This window comes from Anser anser (genome assembly GCF_964211835.1).
Source record: "Anser anser genome assembly, chromosome: Z".
NCBI classification, from domain to species: Eukaryota; Metazoa; Chordata; class Aves; order Anseriformes; family Anatidae; genus Anser; species Anser anser.
Genome location: NC_139723.1, coordinates 88,215,895 through 88,233,656, shown reverse-complemented (window position 1 = coordinate 88,233,656; position 17,762 = coordinate 88,215,895). Strand labels below are relative to the sequence as shown.

The 17,762-nt window shown below is 45.4% G+C and overlaps 1 protein-coding gene across 1 annotated transcript; it reads right to left on the bottom strand.

Moving 5' to 3' along the window:
- Positions 1 to 8,413: 8,413 nt before the first annotated feature.
- LOC310889640 (signal peptidase complex catalytic subunit SEC11C) lies at positions 8,414 to 15,689 on the bottom strand. The gene is made up of 6 exons (XM_083817402.1): positions 15,559 to 15,689; positions 15,261 to 15,370; positions 13,853 to 14,002; positions 11,502 to 11,621; positions 10,218 to 10,275; positions 8,414 to 9,814 (listed from the first exon to the last, which is right to left on the bottom strand). The coding sequence occupies exons 1-6, from the start codon at positions 15,598 to 15,600 to the stop codon at positions 9,761 to 9,763; spliced, it is 534 nt and encodes a 177-aa protein (XP_083673528.1). The 5' UTR covers positions 15,601 to 15,689; the 3' UTR covers positions 8,414 to 9,760.
- Positions 15,690 to 17,762: the final 2,073 nt, after the last annotated feature.

Sequence of the window (17,762 nt, the reverse complement as noted above, 5' to 3'; positions counted from 1 at the left end):
TTGAATTTTCTTTTTAATTGGGATTGGCTTTTTGAATTGAGGGACATTTTTTGCTGAGAAAAAAAAAGAACAAAACCTTATCTTCAGGGTTTTGTCATAAGATGCATTTTAAAATCATGTTAACTACCCCAGACATTCAACTGGCTTACCTGAAGCAAGCCACCAAGAGGGTTTTTGGTCTTTCTGGAAAAGGAAAACAATAATTTTCCTAAACTAAAGCAACCCTAGAGGCCTGTTAATCTTTTTAGGTTCTACCTTTGCTTTTATACTGACAGCCATCTTGACAGCCTGCTCTCATCATTGTATTCAGTGGAAGCTTATCCTCGCTCTTTTCAGGAGAAAAAGACCTTAGTAAGATCTTCAGTCCCACAATTTGCACATGTATCTTGATTCATGCACACACTCAACTGAAACCCATGAAGACGGAACTTAAATATAGAGCCCTCAACATATCTACAGAGAGTATCAGAGACAGACTTGTGCTTTTCCAAAGGAGCCTAGGCTCTGTGGAGCCTAGGCTTACACATACCCCAGAACATATCGTATTGTTTGTAGTATGTGCTGGACACACCAGAAACTCTACTTCATTTGTCTGTAAGATATAGCTGCCTGGTGAAAAGCTGCCTTTCTTTGGGGATCAAAACATCCATCACGGCGTTCTCAGGACCTTCCTCACCCTCTGTCAGAATGTCTGGCTGCCACTTTGGCAAATCTAATCCATGAGAGCCCAGCAGAGGTGAGCTGACCTGCTCTTCCATGCCTTGCAGTGGGCTGAAGAGAAGGTGATGCTTGAACAGTTGCACCTGGACCACTGAGGACAGCCCCACGACTGGCGGGCACAGAGCGTGCAGATGGCAGGGAGAGGCAGCGGCACCGGCCCTGACCAGACTAGGACTCTGCGACAGCCGGCGGTTGTTTATCACAGCCCCACTAGGTGCTGCTCGAAGGAGGCAGGCTATGGCCTGCTACGTGAGCAGCTGATCCTGCACACAGCACCTCGCTGGGTGAGCCGTGTCACTGGGTGCAGGACGTCTCAGTCCCAGGGGAGCACGTGCCTGAGTGATGCTGCTTGCCTGTGGCCTCAGAGGAACTAGGCAGACAGGTTAATTAAATGAACTGAATCTCTTCGATAAAAACTCATGCAGCTTGACAACCCCCTCCCCAGGTCCTTAGTGGCTTTCATGGAGTAGGAGAAAATGGCAGCATCTTCGGACTGATGGGGCATGAATTGGTGCACTGTGTACCCTGCCTCGTCTTTCACGGGGTTGTAGCTAGAACTGGGCTGCAAACACGTGAATGAGCAGCGCAGCACATGGAAAACACACCTGCAAAAAGAACCAAGTACTAGTTCTCAAGCAGAAAAACCCAATCTTTAGGACATAAAACCCAAACCTCCATTTAAAACTAAGCCAAAGCACAGCAAGGATGCTGAATAATTCCCATCTGCAAATGCATAAAGCGGGCAAGAGGGGCATCTGAGGCCCTGTGACGGCTGGGAGCACCTCCACCACGACAGCAAGAAGCCAGGCAGTGGAGCGCGGGGCAGTGCATTGCCACCGGCAGCCCACACGCTGCCAGCCTGGCCCAGCTCCTGCGAAGTGCGGCCGGGAGCCGAGGTGCCAGGGCAGCAGGGGCGTGAGGCACAGCCGTGTGCCCTGCCTGCACCTCGCCGGCAGCAGAGCAGCAGCCAGGGGTGAGGTCTTGGCACTCAGGGAAGGATGTGCTCCAAGTCCAATCGCCATGGCAGGGCTTGTCCTTGGGTCACAACTTGGACCAGGCGCAGGCTGAGGACCGCTGGCCAGGGCTGCGGGGATGGGCCCAGGGATGAGCCCTCTTCCCTGGCCTCGCTGCCACCACTCAGCCTAGCAACAGGGCTGGCCCACTGCTTCGACATGTTTGTGCATTACAAGCATGTCTTTGTTTACTTCCTCATAAGGATAAAAAAGTAACATGGATTTATCCTAATTCTTATTTTTTCTATTAACCTCTTCAGGAAAAAAAAATAATTTAATAATATACAGAAATAATGTACTGGAACCCCCACAACAGGAAAGGATCCAGGTACAGTAAACATATGCAATCAGTTTAAGTGACTTGTTCATATGAGACAACCTTTCTTTCTTAAAGAAGAAATCCAATAACATAAATTCCCATAACGTAATAACATAATAACATAAATTGTGAATGCCCCATCCCTAGAGGTGTTCAAGGCCAGGCTGGATGAGGTTTTGGCCAACCTGATCTAGTGGGTGGCATCCCTGCCTACGGGGGGGTGGGGGGTGGGGGGGGGCGGTTGGATTTAGATGATCATTCCAACCCAAGCCATTCTACGATTCCATGACTCTATGAAATTCATGGTTGAACTTCAAGAAAAAGCTTTCTGTGTTTTCAGATACCTTTCTACTTGCCATGTATCTCTTTCCCTGTGGCAAAGTGAACTACTGTTGCACTTCATGGCAGAAAACAGTAATGGGCTTTAAATGCTGATATCACAATAGCACTGTTTATTTTGCTTCCTTCACATTTTAGACAAATATGATTGTTCTATCGGCAAGGCAGTTTTTATGGAAATAAAAAGGGATAAAAGAAAAATGGTGTACCTTTCATCGTTTTCTTTGTAGTGATTCTGACGTTACAGGTAGCTATGGCATATATACAGAGCAAACAATGGTTTAAGCATATCAGCAATGTAATAATACGGCACGATCACTAAGGAATACTTTGTAAATGTTGAAGATGCTGAATGGACTAGTCTTCAGTGCTCCGAACCTGTACTGAGGGCAGGCGTTCTGCAAACAACCTGAGCACTGACTCTCAGCAGCAACAGTTCCCTGAAGAACTGCAGACATTTTTTCAGAAAGGAGCTCCACAACTTTGCAGAGGATGAACAACGTGAAATGATAAACATTTATTTAACAAGGCACAGTTTAAGATATTTGGCATCGTTTGTACCTCATTTTAGGAAGTCCTAGACCTTGACAGTTGAGGCTTAACTAAGGTGATGGCTTATTGCACATTTAGTGTGTGTCAGAGGGCTGCGTTAACCATCCCTTCTAGTGTTGTGATTTTATTTTATTTTTTTGTGGTGAAGGGGTTCAATATTTTGAGAACCCAAGTGGCAAGCATTTATGTTTCTGCATTCTTGAGAACTGCTGTTGGCCAGATGCAGGCAGTCCCAGCTGAGCCTTCCCAGAGAAGACCAAATGCTTCAAGCCACACAGCTGTGCTGGCAGTCTGGGGGAGCACAGAGCGATGGGACGCGAGCTGCGGGTACGCAGGGCTGGGACAGGTCGTTGGCAGCCTGAGCTGGCGCACAGAGGTGCTGGGGCTCTCCAGCCAGTGTGCCCGGGGCCTGGAGGTGAGGGGGGCAGACCCTGGTGGGCCACTGGGAAAGCTGGAGGATGTGGCACAGCTGTGAGCCCTGCGAACATGCAAGGACCTCTGTCTAGAGAAGGGCACAGGAGCAGTTTAGGGACATTCTCCCCATGCAGGCTGAGCTGTTTCAGCTGGACTTCCACACCAGCTGTGGCTGAGCTGTGCAGCAACCCAGCAGGTGACTCATCTGCCAATTTGTCAATTTGCAACTAAATCTATGGAAAATAAGTACCATGAAAATATAAAACTACAGGTTTTGTTTCCCAAATGTCAACTTTCTTCCATATTTAGAGGTTAAAGCTGGATTTATAAATATGATACATGTTTGAGAAAATAGAGCTGAGGAAACTGCATGACAGAAGTCTAGATAGCTATTAGATGAAGCGCAGAACAATTGTAGGTGCCAGAAGGGACAGGCATTTGCAAGCCACAAGGCTATGAGGAGGCCCCAAACTCCATACACAAGAAGCAAAGCAGGAAAACAGCATTTCACTAAGCAGCTGGCAAATAGGTGGATGTTTCTTGGAAGCAGGGGCCAGCGTGGCCAGCCCCTAGCCCCTTGGGCTACCTTCAGGCAACCAAACACAGCCCCAGCTGTGCTGCAACTGTTGGAGCATGGCCCTGGCTAGGGCAGTGAACCAAGGCTTCGGGTCTCCCTCAAGAGAGCCATGCTGCGTGCCCTGCCTGCCAAACAGCAAAAACCCAGGTGGGACTCCTTCTTTCTCCTTCTTTCTCCTTCTCCTTCTCCTCCTCTTTCCCCTTCCCCTTCTCTTTTCCCTTTCCCTTCCCCTTCCCCTTCCCCTTCCCTTTCCCCCTCCCCTTTTCCTTCCCCTTCCCACAAACGTGACCTTCAACTTGCTGGAAAATGATGTCCTAACATAATTACAAAAGAAATGGAGCTTTGTCCATAATGGCTTTTTTTTTTTTTTGGTAAAACTCAAATCCAGACAGATATTCATATTGCAAACAGCTTCAGAATTGAGATGGTGGCCACATCCACATCAGGTTTTTATAGATCTACATATAGCTACAGACTACATGTACACACCATACGTGTTTGTAATTTCTGCTGATAGCATAGTTACACGCAAATGATAGAGAAGCAGAGTTGGTTCCATGTGCAAAAGTAATGTACTGAAGCATAAATGGTGACAAAAGAGATGGAATATACTTATTTAAGCCAAGCTGTGTAGCAGGGAAACGTATTGAATTGTTTGTCATTTATGTGGCTTACGTTTTGTTTGCTTTAGGCCCATAAGATGTTCAAAGAAACACTGATAAAATCCATGCACACCAGTGAAAATGTTGTTTTCATCACTGTTGCTTGCTATCTTGATTAAACACAGAGAGAAATGACTTGCTAACAAGGCTTGAACTGGAATTCTCTCTGCATTTACTCCACACACATTTTATCTCTACCAACGCAGGCTGCAGGTAAACCTGAATATTGGGGCTGTTAGAAGCTGTATGAAATACTATGGCCAAGATATACCAGAGGTCAAATTAAACATAGCAAAACTTGTTTTTTCCTTTCTTTTTAAAACTGGAAAGTTTCAGGCTTCCAGCTTCAGAAGGCTCCTTACCAGGGTACTGTGAAGTCCTAAGGCAGCTCCATAGAAACAAATGGAAATTAGGTGTGCAACCTACCTTCTGGCTTCAGAAAACATACTTATCCACAGCTCTTGACACCTGAATTCCTGTGGAAATCAGCCTAAGGGGTGTACATCTTGCTAGCACCGAGCACTTGATGCCAGGCCCCTCGCAGCCAGACAGGGAAGGTTTCGGGATGCCAACTCTTCTCCCCCTGGGTAGGAGTAAATGAGGACTAAAAGTCATTTCAGGACAGACATACAGCTGTCTGTGGATGCTTGTGCCTTCTCTCTCTTTTGCCTTTCAAGGAACTATCAGTGATGGGCCTGGGTCTCTTAAGTCAGTAAGACAAAGATGTGGAAAAGATGTGGAAAAAATGTGGAAAAATGTGTGATTAACGGAAAAGGCAGGAAAAAGTCTGAATCATCTTTTCCGATATGTTAAGAGGTGAGTGCTGAAAGCATTTCTTTCTGAGTGATAAATCCTGTCAGCAGCATTGATGTTCAAAATAAGACAAACATCTTAAAAAGCTAGGCTATTCACGTTATGCAGAACTGCAAAGCACTTCTCCTGTAAAAAGCATGTGCTGCATAATTTGCATTTTTTTATCCTCTGAGAAAAAGAGATGTGATTAACGAAGCTTAATATACAACATCATTTCCTCTCCACTGAGAAAAAGACTTCACACTCTACAGAAGTGTTATGATTACAGCTCAAAAGATCTAACATAGTTATCTATGGTCTTGGACCCGGAAGACATCCTAAACCCCTGGATAGTTTTGTTTCATGCCAGTGCACTGCCGCAAACTAGAATTTCAGTGACATGGTGGGGAAATGATAGCTGAAGAAAGAGAAAGTGGGCTGGGAATCAGGAGAGCAAGCAAGAAGGGGTCAGGTGGTGTCCTTAGAATTTTGTGTCTTATGGCTTTACACATGATCTATCTAATCACATTTCTTTTCTCCTATCCGCCCACCCCAGACATGGAGGATCCTCTCAGCTCAGGCTACCTAGCATTTTCAGGAAGCCTTAGGCTGCAAGAGTGTTGCCACTGGACAGTGCAATGCAAACCACTCGCAGCAGCTACAACAGCCACTGCTCAGCAACACGCAGTGGGTTATGGGCAGAGACTGGGTCAGGTGGAGCTTTCACAGCATCAGCTCAGCCACGGTCTGATCAATCTCAAAGTATTAATGTTCATTTCCTGCTGCTGTTGGAGAATTCTTAATCTAAGGGTGCACATTGCTACACGGTTTGACTTCCCAGCTCCATAGTACGTGGTATTACTTCCACTACTTCCCTGGTGTTCCTTAGAAGCCTGCTCCATTAGTTGTTTCTCAAAGCAAATACAAATGCATTCTTAGAGCAAGAGCATATTTGGTTTTGAAGCACAGCAGTGAAAAACATGCTACAGCTGGGAAAATCTAGCAGCTCACAGTTCCCAAAAGCTAAACCTGCTCCTCCTCCTTTGCGTTTATATTTCTCCTGTTTGTTTTCCAGCAGAAAGCTACTAACTTCATCCTGGGTTTGCACGTTGCATTGGCTCCACTGAACACGAGAGCTGATGCAGATGTTCCCATGTGGCCTGCAGTAGGAGGATTGCTTGGGCTCAGCAACAGGAACATGGAAAATCAGTCCAGCTGCAGCACGTAAAGTCACCGTCAAACTTGTTCTCAGCAAGACTAGTAGGAAAAGCTTGCAATATCCAGTTATGAAATGTATCCAGGAGCGAACTGCATTCTCTCCACTGCAGACACTAATATTTAGGAGACTAAATCATTCAAATATTGTACAGTGCAATATACTCACAGCAGAAAGGAAACATTCTCCTGATAAGCATTTCACCATTGCAGCTCATTTATCATTGATATCAACCTAAGAACTAAAGTATTTGTTACATTTATTGAGCTAAATGAAAGGCTTTCCATCAGAAATTTATATTCTTGGAAAACTTTTTGTGCTCCTTCCCTGACTTCTAATCTAAGGAAATTAATGAACAGTATTCTCTAACTAGATTATCAGGGACATAAATGGTTGGCTTAAAGTGGCTCAGACAGTAATGGAAATGCAGGACAAAAACAGAATCAAGAGCAGCTCAACCCAGTTGGCCAGGACAGGAGGCCAACAAAATAGGCCTGATAAAAGCGGCACCAGTTAGCAAACTAATGCAGTTTATCCACAGAAAAGGGAAGCTTTCCAAGCTGGAAGTGAAGCTTTTGTATATGGTTCTGTACAACCATAGATTAATTTGTTCAGTGCTTATTTCCTTCTAATGCAGAAAATGATGAACATGCAACCATGTTGTCCTTCAGCTCTCCAGCTTTTCAGGTAGTAATGTTCCCACCTACAGATGTAGCTGGAGAGAGGCTCCACGCAGTTCCTCACATACCAGCTCTCTAACCTACTATGTCCAAAGGGTAAACCACAAGGCCTCACTTCATTTTATGACAGATAGTCTGTTCTTGAATTCTCAGACACCTCAACAAACTGGTAAAGCAAGGAGACAGAAGTAATCAGCATTAGACATCTCTTTCCTACACTATCAAGCATAGGAAACAAGAAATCTTCAAAAGGAAATCAACACAAGATTGAGCCAGCAACGTGCACTTGCAGCCCAGAGAGCCAACCATATCCTGGGCTGCATCCGAAGCAGCACGGCCAGCAGGAGAAGGGAGGGGATTCTCCCTCTCTGCTCTGCTCTCGTCAGACCCCAGCTGGAGCCCTGAGCTCAGCTCTGGGCCCCCAGCAGGAGAAGGACGTGGGCTTGTTAGAGCAAGACCAGAGGAGGCCGCAAATGTAATCCAGGGGCTGGAGGGCCCTGGACAGGCTGAGGGAGCTGGGGGTGTTCAGCCTGGAGAAGAGAAGGCTCCAGGAAGACCTCATTGCAACCTTTCAGTGCCTAAAGGGTGCCTACAGGAAAGCTGGGGAGGGACTCTGTCAGGGAGCATAGCGATAGGACAAGGGGAAACAGCTTTAAACTGAAAGAGGGAAGATTTAGGTTAAACATTAGGAAGAAGTTCTTTACTACGCAGGCAGTGATGCACTGGCACAGGCTGCCCAGAGAAACTGGGGATGCCCTGTCCCTGGCAGTGCTCAAGGCCAGGCTGGATGGGGCTGGGGGCAGCCTGGGCTGGCGGGAGGCAGGGGGTTGGAACACAATAGGCTTCAAGGTCCCTTCCAGCCCAAACCACTTCACAATTCCATGAAGATAAAACAACCCAAATGATAAACTTGGCCCATTATTATAGGTCTGTCCAGAATCCCACTCTCAAAGGTAGAATTGACTGCAATTGTATTGGAGTTGGAATAAATTCTAATTTCAGGAACACCGGTCCGGGGGAACAGGACTTACTACCCATACACTGCCTCCAAAAATTATTTTTTCTTAACTGGAATGGTACACTTCCAGAAAGACTGCCTTAAGAATACCTAAATTATTCTGACATGTTATTTATTATACTCGATTTTATTTCTACACAAATTGATACAAAATAAGTCATTTTTGTAATACAGTTTGTTGTGAAAACTGCTTAGACTGCTTAGTAGGACACAAAAGAAGTAATATTACTTGGAAAAATTCAGCAGTTACCTGCCTTTCAGCACTGGCAGTTACAACAGAGAGGGTGTCATTATTGTATAATAGCATATTTTTGTAGAGGTGAGGGATTACAGAAGAAACAAAACTCCATAGGAAAAAAAGCATCATGCTGTTCCTTATCAAAGAAACAAAAACAAAGCGAGTAAAGAAAACAAGTTTTGCTTTGTTGATGGTACAAAATTGACATTTGAATCCAAGAAGAGAAAGATCCAGAACTTCATGTAAGATGGTTATCAGGTAAGTTTTAAAATGAAAAAATCAATTTTATGTTCAACAGTCTTCAGGTGTCATAAGACAGGAGAGAACAATACATCCTCAAAACAGGAATTTGGGTTATGTTTTTCCCTTATTGGTAATATTTCTGAAGCACGCAACTGTGCTTCTCATTTAGTAATTCATAAGTATTAATAAATCCCCACAAAGATTTTTTGTTAGCTTGGTCTTACGGCCAGGAACGTAAAGGCAGAAAGGTTAATACCTTGAATTCTAGAATCATGTAGAGTTCCTAAAAATCCAGCCATTAATTGTTTTTGTCTCTAGCCCATGAAGGAGAAAGTTTCACATTCACAAACAAAACAAAACAAAACACACTACAGTTCCATTTCTCAATTCTTAATTGCAATGAAAGCCCATTTCTCATTTCCCTCCCCTTCAGACCGTATCTAGACAACTTTCTTTAGGCATCAGTATGACTAACCTCCTACAACTCACCACCTGTTCCAACCCATATGCTATGTCTTTATTAGTGATGATAAAATAGTTTGCAAGATTGTGAGGAAATTGAGTTGACAAAAGATCAAAAATAATCAAGCAAAATAACTGAACACGCAGGAAGGACAAAATAGGTTCAGTTGCAGTATCACTTTAAAACAAAAAACCTTCATCAAACCACAGCGAGATCACTGTATTCTACAGCATGTTAAGAAGTGCCATAAGCTACTCTAGCACAACAGTCAGTGTCTCCCCTTTGCAAAAGGCTAACAAAGCGATATTTATTTCAGATGGTAAATTTGCCATTACATAATTAACCAACAGCCAATAGCTTTAATTGCACAGTTTATTTAGACAAGACAAAAGTTTGCACAGCTTTGTAACAGTATACAGAAAGTAAAACATCTGAAATATATTAGGCTTTTTCTCCTGTATATTTAATTTCGTACTTTGTTCTTGGAAAAGTGATTTTTTTCCTTTTCCTTCCTTCAGGATTCCCGTTTCAGTAGTACATAAGCTCCCATTACTGCCAGAAGAGCATACTGCAGAAGAAAAAGAATGAAGACTGATTACAATTTCTTTTAAGAGAAGCTTTGAAATCACAAATTGTTTGAAACATGCCCTCTACACCTTCTAGATGAGTACACAGTTATTGAGTTGTGTTCCTGTAGAATTACAGCAGTATTTTGGTGTGATCGTATTCTTTATAAATAGGCATCACAACCGTATATGCTTAACTCATTACATTCTATACATGGTTTTCAAATGATTAAAAATTGTCAGTTCTACTGGGTAACAGTCAAGCTAAAATAAGAAAGCATGAGAACACTACTTATTTCATATTAGCTAACAACAAAAATTTATTAGCATGTATCACAATTCCTTTCATATTACCTTTATTTGCTATTTTATAGTTTTAAGTATTCGAAGCATTTGTATACATACCTTAAATTTTGGATAGTCATTCATTATTATAGTTACCATACCAACATAGGGCAAAAATCTGTAATTGACAAAACAGATGAATGTAAAATAAACCCTCAAAAATTACATGGCCATGTTTCAATGTTACTCAGTCTTGAAAACTTTAGATAACGGATTTCAGAGAAAACAAAAACAGACAGATAGCAAGGGCTTTAAAGACAGTATGTACTTGATAATGCAAATTTGGGAGCAAGATTTCTGACTCCCTACTCCTTCCATCATGTAAATGCTTCAACTTGCTGAATATTATTCATAGCGTTAAAAGTACACATGCACCCCAAAAATGGCAAGTATCACCAAAATGAGGGGTACTGGCAAAAGCAAACCTAACATCCTGCAACACATCAGAATCAGTTTTTCAGTTGTTGTGAAGGTATAAAAGCCACATGATCTAAAACAGAAAGAGTTTTAAGTGAATATGGAACTTAAATTAACATTTAAATTAACATAACAAGCAAATAAATATTATTCCAGAAAAGTAGTTTGTACTGTTATGCGCGTTACCATACTTATGACGGCTTATGGAACACTTATTTTAGGCAAGAAAAATACAGATATATAACCTGATATAGAAAGTCCTACTTTCTACCAGGGTTGGCCCATGCCGTTAATCTTCGCCCACTTGAACATGGCAGAACACGCATCGAGCTTCTTGTTGCATTACTAACATTCTCCTAGCCCAAAAAATGCTTTGCAACAGGCTCTAAGCAAAAGTGATCAAAATCACAAGTGTGTAAAACCATCATTTACACTTGTCAGTAATGCGCACCTGAGGTGGGAATTAAGTTTATATATCTCAACATACATACATACATATATGTGTATATATATGTGCCTATGTATTTCTTAGATAAAAATTTAGATTATTTGAGAAAAATCTTAAGAGGTTGAATTTTTATCTCGACTGGGGAAGAAGATAAAAGCTCAAACTTTGCATAAGATTCCCATGAGATGTGGAAACATTTCCTAGTAAATTCTAACAACTGCAAGGATAGATTGGTTAATTTTTATTCACTGGCGAATTATTTACGTTGTGTGCTGTTTTTCAAAAAAAAAAAAAAATTATTCCCAGTCTGCATTTGTGAGAAGACTACAGAACGCAACTTTGCCAGGTAAATTAGTTTTATTACCATTTTATTTATGAAATTCAATAAATACCACAACAAATAAATCCAAGAGTGGAACTGATGTTAAGTTTAATTTTTTTCTATATTAGCTATAAAGAACAGACTTTGCATTACTCACCCTCTTGCTCTTCCAACAACATCTTTCTTCTCTAACCAGTTCTGACCTTCTTTGTACAAGCCTCTATCATCAACTTCATTATTATCACCTTTGGTCAGAAATTTGATGTTCCCATTTTCTCTAGAAGGCAACGAGGTGATAAAGTAAATACCACTTAATTTTAAAACTACAATTGACATCTACAAAGCACAATGAAGATGAAAAGTACTACAAGATTAGATAACAATGTTTACTTCCAGTCCTGCCTGGCCTGCTTATTTAACAAACACCATTAAATCATTAACATTTCAGTCTTTACTGACAGAGTCAACAGATTTTAACAAGAGATATTTTTCCTAGGCTGTCATCTGATGTAAGCAATTACACAATGAATATGAAAGGATATTATGATTGGATATTTTCTGTCCAGAACTGGCACTAAATTTCCTTAACAAAAGCAGGATATGCCAATCTGGGCAATCTGAGGGAAACAAAACAAAAGAAAACAAAAAATCCTCTCTATTTGCAATAGAATAGAAATTTTAAGCTAAAAATAAGACAAACAAACAAACAACCTAGAAACAGTATTTTATTTATCAAAGATCTCAACAGTGCAAAAAGTTAAAAGGCTTGTGCTTTTTTCTTTTTATGAAAAAATGTTGAGTAAGACCCCATGAAGTCATCGCACACTGCAGAATGAATTTAACTGAATTTCAACCACGAGGTTCATGAAGCATGAGGTATACCCCCAGATTTTCCTATAGTAAATAGCAAAACAACACAATGCTTTAAGTACTTCTCTTTTATATATTTAACTCCTAGTAATCGTATTTTCATCAAAATAAAGTCCTGTCCTCCTTTTGATGCAAGTAAATACTGAGGACCCCTTAACACAGCTGCAAATCTGCATCAAAATTAAATATTCTGTCAATACTTTGTCACTGCAATACACTTTCAAGTCACTTATTGTTTAGCTAAACAATACAGGAAGTTCCTGGCAAAACTTCATTTATCTTTGTTATTTGTTAATGGGGCAGATAAGAAATAATACACGTAACAAGCCTTGAAATAGCATTGGGTGAACAAACTATTAGGTGCGGTTTTTACTGACATGTATGGGGAAAGCCAAGTGATGCGAACAGCTTCAGTAGGTGGCACTCTTTCCCCCACACGAATAAACGTACGCAGTGCTCGGAGCCTGGCTGCTCCCCTGCAGCCAGAGCTGATGTTCTGACTTCTCCCGGCCATTAGACGGCTCATTCCTTTTGTAGGAATACAGGTTTTAAACCCTTAACACAAATCATTGACTTTCCCTACCGTTTCAAATGGGCAGAGTATCTTAGACTTTGTTTTCAACATGATATAGTTTAACTGTTGCTGTTAGAAAACTTGCCATGTTTTGCTCCCTTTTAAGCATTATGCATGTGCAGATGATACGTGCAAGATTTTGGTTCAACACTCCCATTCAAACAAAAGTTAGTAGGTTTCCAGTCTTCAAAATTATTTTTCTCAAAAAGCTGCTAATTGCCAGTACTGATATCAATAAATAAGGAGCTTTTATGAAGACAAATTAAGTATATATAAAAAAAAAGAGGTAATTCTTGGATATAAGTATTTGTTTTGAAAAAGCACCAGAGACAAGATGCTACAGAAAAGACGAAGACTTGCAGTTCATAGCCCAGGCCTCCCGAGAAACAAATATGACAGCTCTTGCCACTTCCACGCTACCTTTTCAGTGTGCAGTAGAAATAGACCTGCCCTTCCTACATTTGGGAAAGGACTGTTTATCATACCAGATGCATTCAATAAAGGTAAAAACAACTAATCTGCCTGTTGCTTTTGAGCAAGAATTGTTGTTGGTGTTGTGACTAAAACAAAAATCTTTTCTCAATGAGTCAAATCTCAGTCTTCTGGAAAACCTCAGACAGCAAAGGTCACGTACTTGTCAGACTTATCTATAGCTCTGATTCTCTGTCTTTGCCTCCTTTCCACAATTTGCCCTGAGAAATAGCTATTTCTCATAACCAAAGACCCAGTTCTACAACAGTCACTATGCAGTGCAGTCTGCTCCCACACACATTGCTACCGATGGGAAAAAAAATGATGTGTACAGCTTGTGTTTCTGGACTCCTCTTTGGCATAGGTTTACCTATTTTGAACCTGACCAACTTTGCTGAGGGACAGGAGCCAGAGTCTCAAGAAGCATGCCACAGAATGGGGAACAGAAGCAGATCACATCCTAGAGACAAGCTGTATCTTAGAGCAAATCCTTGCCTGCCTTTTTCACAAAATATTACCTAATTATAACGTAAGTGAAAGTCATGGTGTAGAAAACTATATTTAGAAACAAGAAAAATGCCAAGTTGCATTACTTTTCATGAATTTTGATTACTCTGTGAACTATTGGAATGTCTCTGCCTTCAACCTTAAAAACAACTATTTCACCGGCTCGGATTGGGTCATCATGGAAATTTGTTAAGAACAACAGGTCTCCCCTGTGAAAAGCTGGTTCCATGCTGCCACTACAAACAAAGAGAAAAAGAAAATGTATTAGCATTATAGCAAACAAAGGAAGAACCACAAATACAAAGCAGTTAATTCTTATGGATAAACTCACAATTTTAACAGAAATCTGTAGCTTCCACCATTCAGCCACACCATACAGACATTTAACACACAACCGAAACCTCATTAAGCTCCAAGCTGAGCCAGCCTATAGAAGACGTTCCCACTGCCTCAGTGAAAGAAATAAAACAAATAAGCTCTATAGAAAAGTAACAGTATTGTAGCTATTATGAAGGAACAAAACGAGCCATTCTGCTTAAGACAACTAATCCATTAGCAAAAAGCCAAAAGATGTTTCAGAGCAGCACTGGAAAGACTTCTCTACATTGAGTTTAGCTAACATGAGCAAGACTCGTAGCTGCACCAGTGATTACTACTAATGACCAGAAAAGTCCATGCCTTTTCTCCAAAGCCAGACACAGTAGATATGGGTAACATCCTTTAATGTAGGACTCCAGATCCCATTACCACCTGCACTAACAGACTTCTCCCATCAAAATGCTGTTATTTCCCGCGTATGTTCCTTACTGATGCACACTCAATTTCTACGGGGCTGAATCTTCCATTAACGTGTGTTTAAACTTCGTGTATTTGGTCAGCACTCAGGGGCCTCCAGGACTGGGTCTTTACATACCAGAAGTAAGTTAGCATTGTGATAGAAGTCATGCAGAAGCGTAATTTACTAAAAAAGCAGCTTTACTGTAATGGAATTTTAAATGCAGGAATGGCAAAAAAGAAATGAACAAATAAACCTGAAATTGTTCAACGCCTTCAGAAAGTGCAATACGCTTACTGAATTCTTCAGGCAACAGAAGCTTCACAGCATTACACATATTCCTACTAAAGCAGAACTGAGTTTTGGAATCATAACCCCTCCGTCCAAGGATTGCTATTCCCAGATAGTAATACTGACGACCAATCTCGGGTTGTTGATGGGTACGTTAAGGGAACAAACCTACGTTTTCAAAGGTTTCACTCAATTACTGCTTCCATAAACTTCACTGAACTAGATCGCAACTACGAGGAGCTTCTGCTCAGCGCCCGAACAGAGACATAGAAGAAAATAAGTGTTTGTGGCCTGCTTCACGTAGGTGACGCTCAAAACCCCACACGTAAGCAGAGGGCACGGGAAGGTGCCCGAGGGCTGTGACAAGGCTGCCCGTGGCCAGGAGCGCCTCCGCCCCCGCCCCCGCCCCCACCCCCACCCGCACCCACCTGAGCACCACCACAATGGGGCTCTCGCTGCCGGTGACGACGATCAGCCCCTTCCATATCATCAGGGCGGAGGAGACGATCATGGCGAAGTTCAGCACCTGGTAGTAGAGCTGCAGAGACAACGGGCACGTCTTTGCGCGCCGCCCCGGGGGCACCGCGCAGCCCCGGCGGGCAGCCGGGCCGGCGGCCCCGGGGCCAGACCCGGCCGCCCCGAGACGGGCTGCGCTTGCTCCGCCTGGCGACGCCCGCTAGGTCGGCGCCCCCGCGGCTCGCCCCGCCGCCCCCCGCCGCCACCCGCCTGCCGCTTGTTCATGCGCCGCAGGTCCCCGAAGAGGTCCATGGCGGCCCCGCCGCCCGCCACAACGGCCGCCGCGGCTCTGCAGCGCTACCGCCTGCCCCGAGCGAGGGGCTTCCCGGGAGTTGTAGTTCTCCGCCGCCGCCCGCCCCGCTCGCGCTCGGTGTCGCCGCGACCGCTTTGGACTACAACTCCCAGCATGCATCGCGGCACGAGGCCCCCGCGGGCGAGGACCCTCGCGTCCCGCCGCCGCAGGTGCCCGGCCGGTTTGCTGCCTGGAGGGCTCCCGGCGGGGAGCCGCGGCCCCGCGGCAGCGCGGAGCGACCCGGGCCCGTCTGCGGGGCGGCGGCGCGGCGGCGGCGGCCCGGGAGGCCGGCGCTTTTCGGTCAGGCACGTGCCGGGCAGCTCTCGCTGGAGGCGTGGGCGCGGCTCATTGGCTGGCCCGGCCGGACGGGCGGGGCAGGGCCGCCGGTGCCGGGAGGGCGGGCGGCGCCGGGCAGGCGGCGGTGGTGGGGCGGTTCCGGCAAAACAGAACGGCATAAAGAAATAAAAATAACGGGGGCTGTGCGCCGCCATCCGTCCCGCCGGGGCACCGAGCGCCCGCCGGGGCCGGGGCCGGGGCGGCAGCAGCAGCGCGCCCGTGCGGGGGCACCGGCAGCGCCCGCACCGCCCGGGGCCTGCCCGGTCCCGCGGCAGCGCCACGAGTGGCGAAGGGCGGGAGCGGCGAGTAGAGCGCTCCGGGGCGAGGAGGTGGCCGCGTCTGGCTGCGCCCCGTCGTCCGGACCCGGCTGCTGCCGTGGCACCGGGGCTGCTGCCGTGGCACCGGGGCTGCTGCCGTGGCACCGGGGCTGCTGCCCTGGCACCGGGGCTGCTGCCGTGGCACCGGGCTGCTGCCCTGGCACCGGGCTGCTGCTGCTCCGCACTGGTGGCCCCCAGGCTCGCGCTGCTCAGGTTGCCTCTCGCTGATGCCCTGCAGGTGCCCCGAGGCGGGTCAGCACGGGAGGTGACGCCGTGTCAGCCGTGCCCCCAGTGACAGGAGGGGCTGGGGGCGCTGGGGCTGCTCGGCCTGCGGGAGGAGGCTGGGGGAGCTGCCCGCGGCCTCGGGCACCCGCGGGGAGGCAGCAGGCGAGGAGGCGGACCGCTCGGCGGCAGCCAGCCGCGGGGCGAGAGGCACCGGGCAGAGACTGGCCCGCGGGAAAGGCCGCTCCCCGCTGGGCTCCCCTTGCCGGGGAGGGCGGCACCGGGGCGGGCCGCTCGTGCGAAACCCGGGAGCCCTGCAGCCCGCTCGCGCGTCGCGAGACCGGGAGGGCCCTCGCCCATCCGCGCCCGGGCACCGCGCTGCGCTCGCGGCGCGCCTGCTGTGGCGCTGCTGCAGGGGGCCTTGGCGCGGCCGCCTCGTCCGCCCGCTCAGCCCGAGTCCCAGAGCTGCCCTTTGAAACCAGGAGCGGGGGCGTCGCCCCAGAACGGGGCCGCTGCGCATCCCTCGGGCCGCCACAACTGGCCACGATGCAGTTTGTCGCTGTGCCCGTCTGAGCAGGTGCAGCGTTCAGAAGTAATTGCTAAGACAGACGTGGGGAAGGAAAACGCACAAGAGCAAACCCAGAGGTGGCTAGAAGATTTCCAAGTTTTCTCTGTTTAATTAAGCTCTGAATTAAAACACTGTGGAACAGTGGTATTTAATTTTTAAAAGACTGTGATCTGCCCACTGTAACGCTTGATAGATTCTTGCCCAGCAAAAAGTTTTTTTGTAATTCCCCTGGAGTAGGCTTTCATAACGTGCTACTTACTTAGACTGATTAGAAAAATAACAATATAGCTTCTCCGTGTACGAATCTGCTTGGCATTTTATTTTTTTTAAATAAAGATTCAGACAACGTGATCATATATTGCAATCAATGTAAACGGGATTAGCAAGTCACAGTCTCTTGCAGGTGATTCTGCTACCCACAAAATCTGTAGCTGCGTATTGTTTTTTTGGCATATTCTATGGTGTATTGAGTCCTTTTGCAGAGGTGCCCATATAAGACAGAGGCAAGGCAAAATAAGGTAGTAGTTCAGTGAAGCTTTATGAAGAGCCCAAACACCTGTTGGTTACCTTCTGCCCACGATGAAACCGTGAGAGTTGTTATTGTGCGAGGGTGGTCATATGGCTTTGGGGTTTTTCATTTGCTCCTCTAATTAAAAATAGTTAATTACTGATTCTCTTA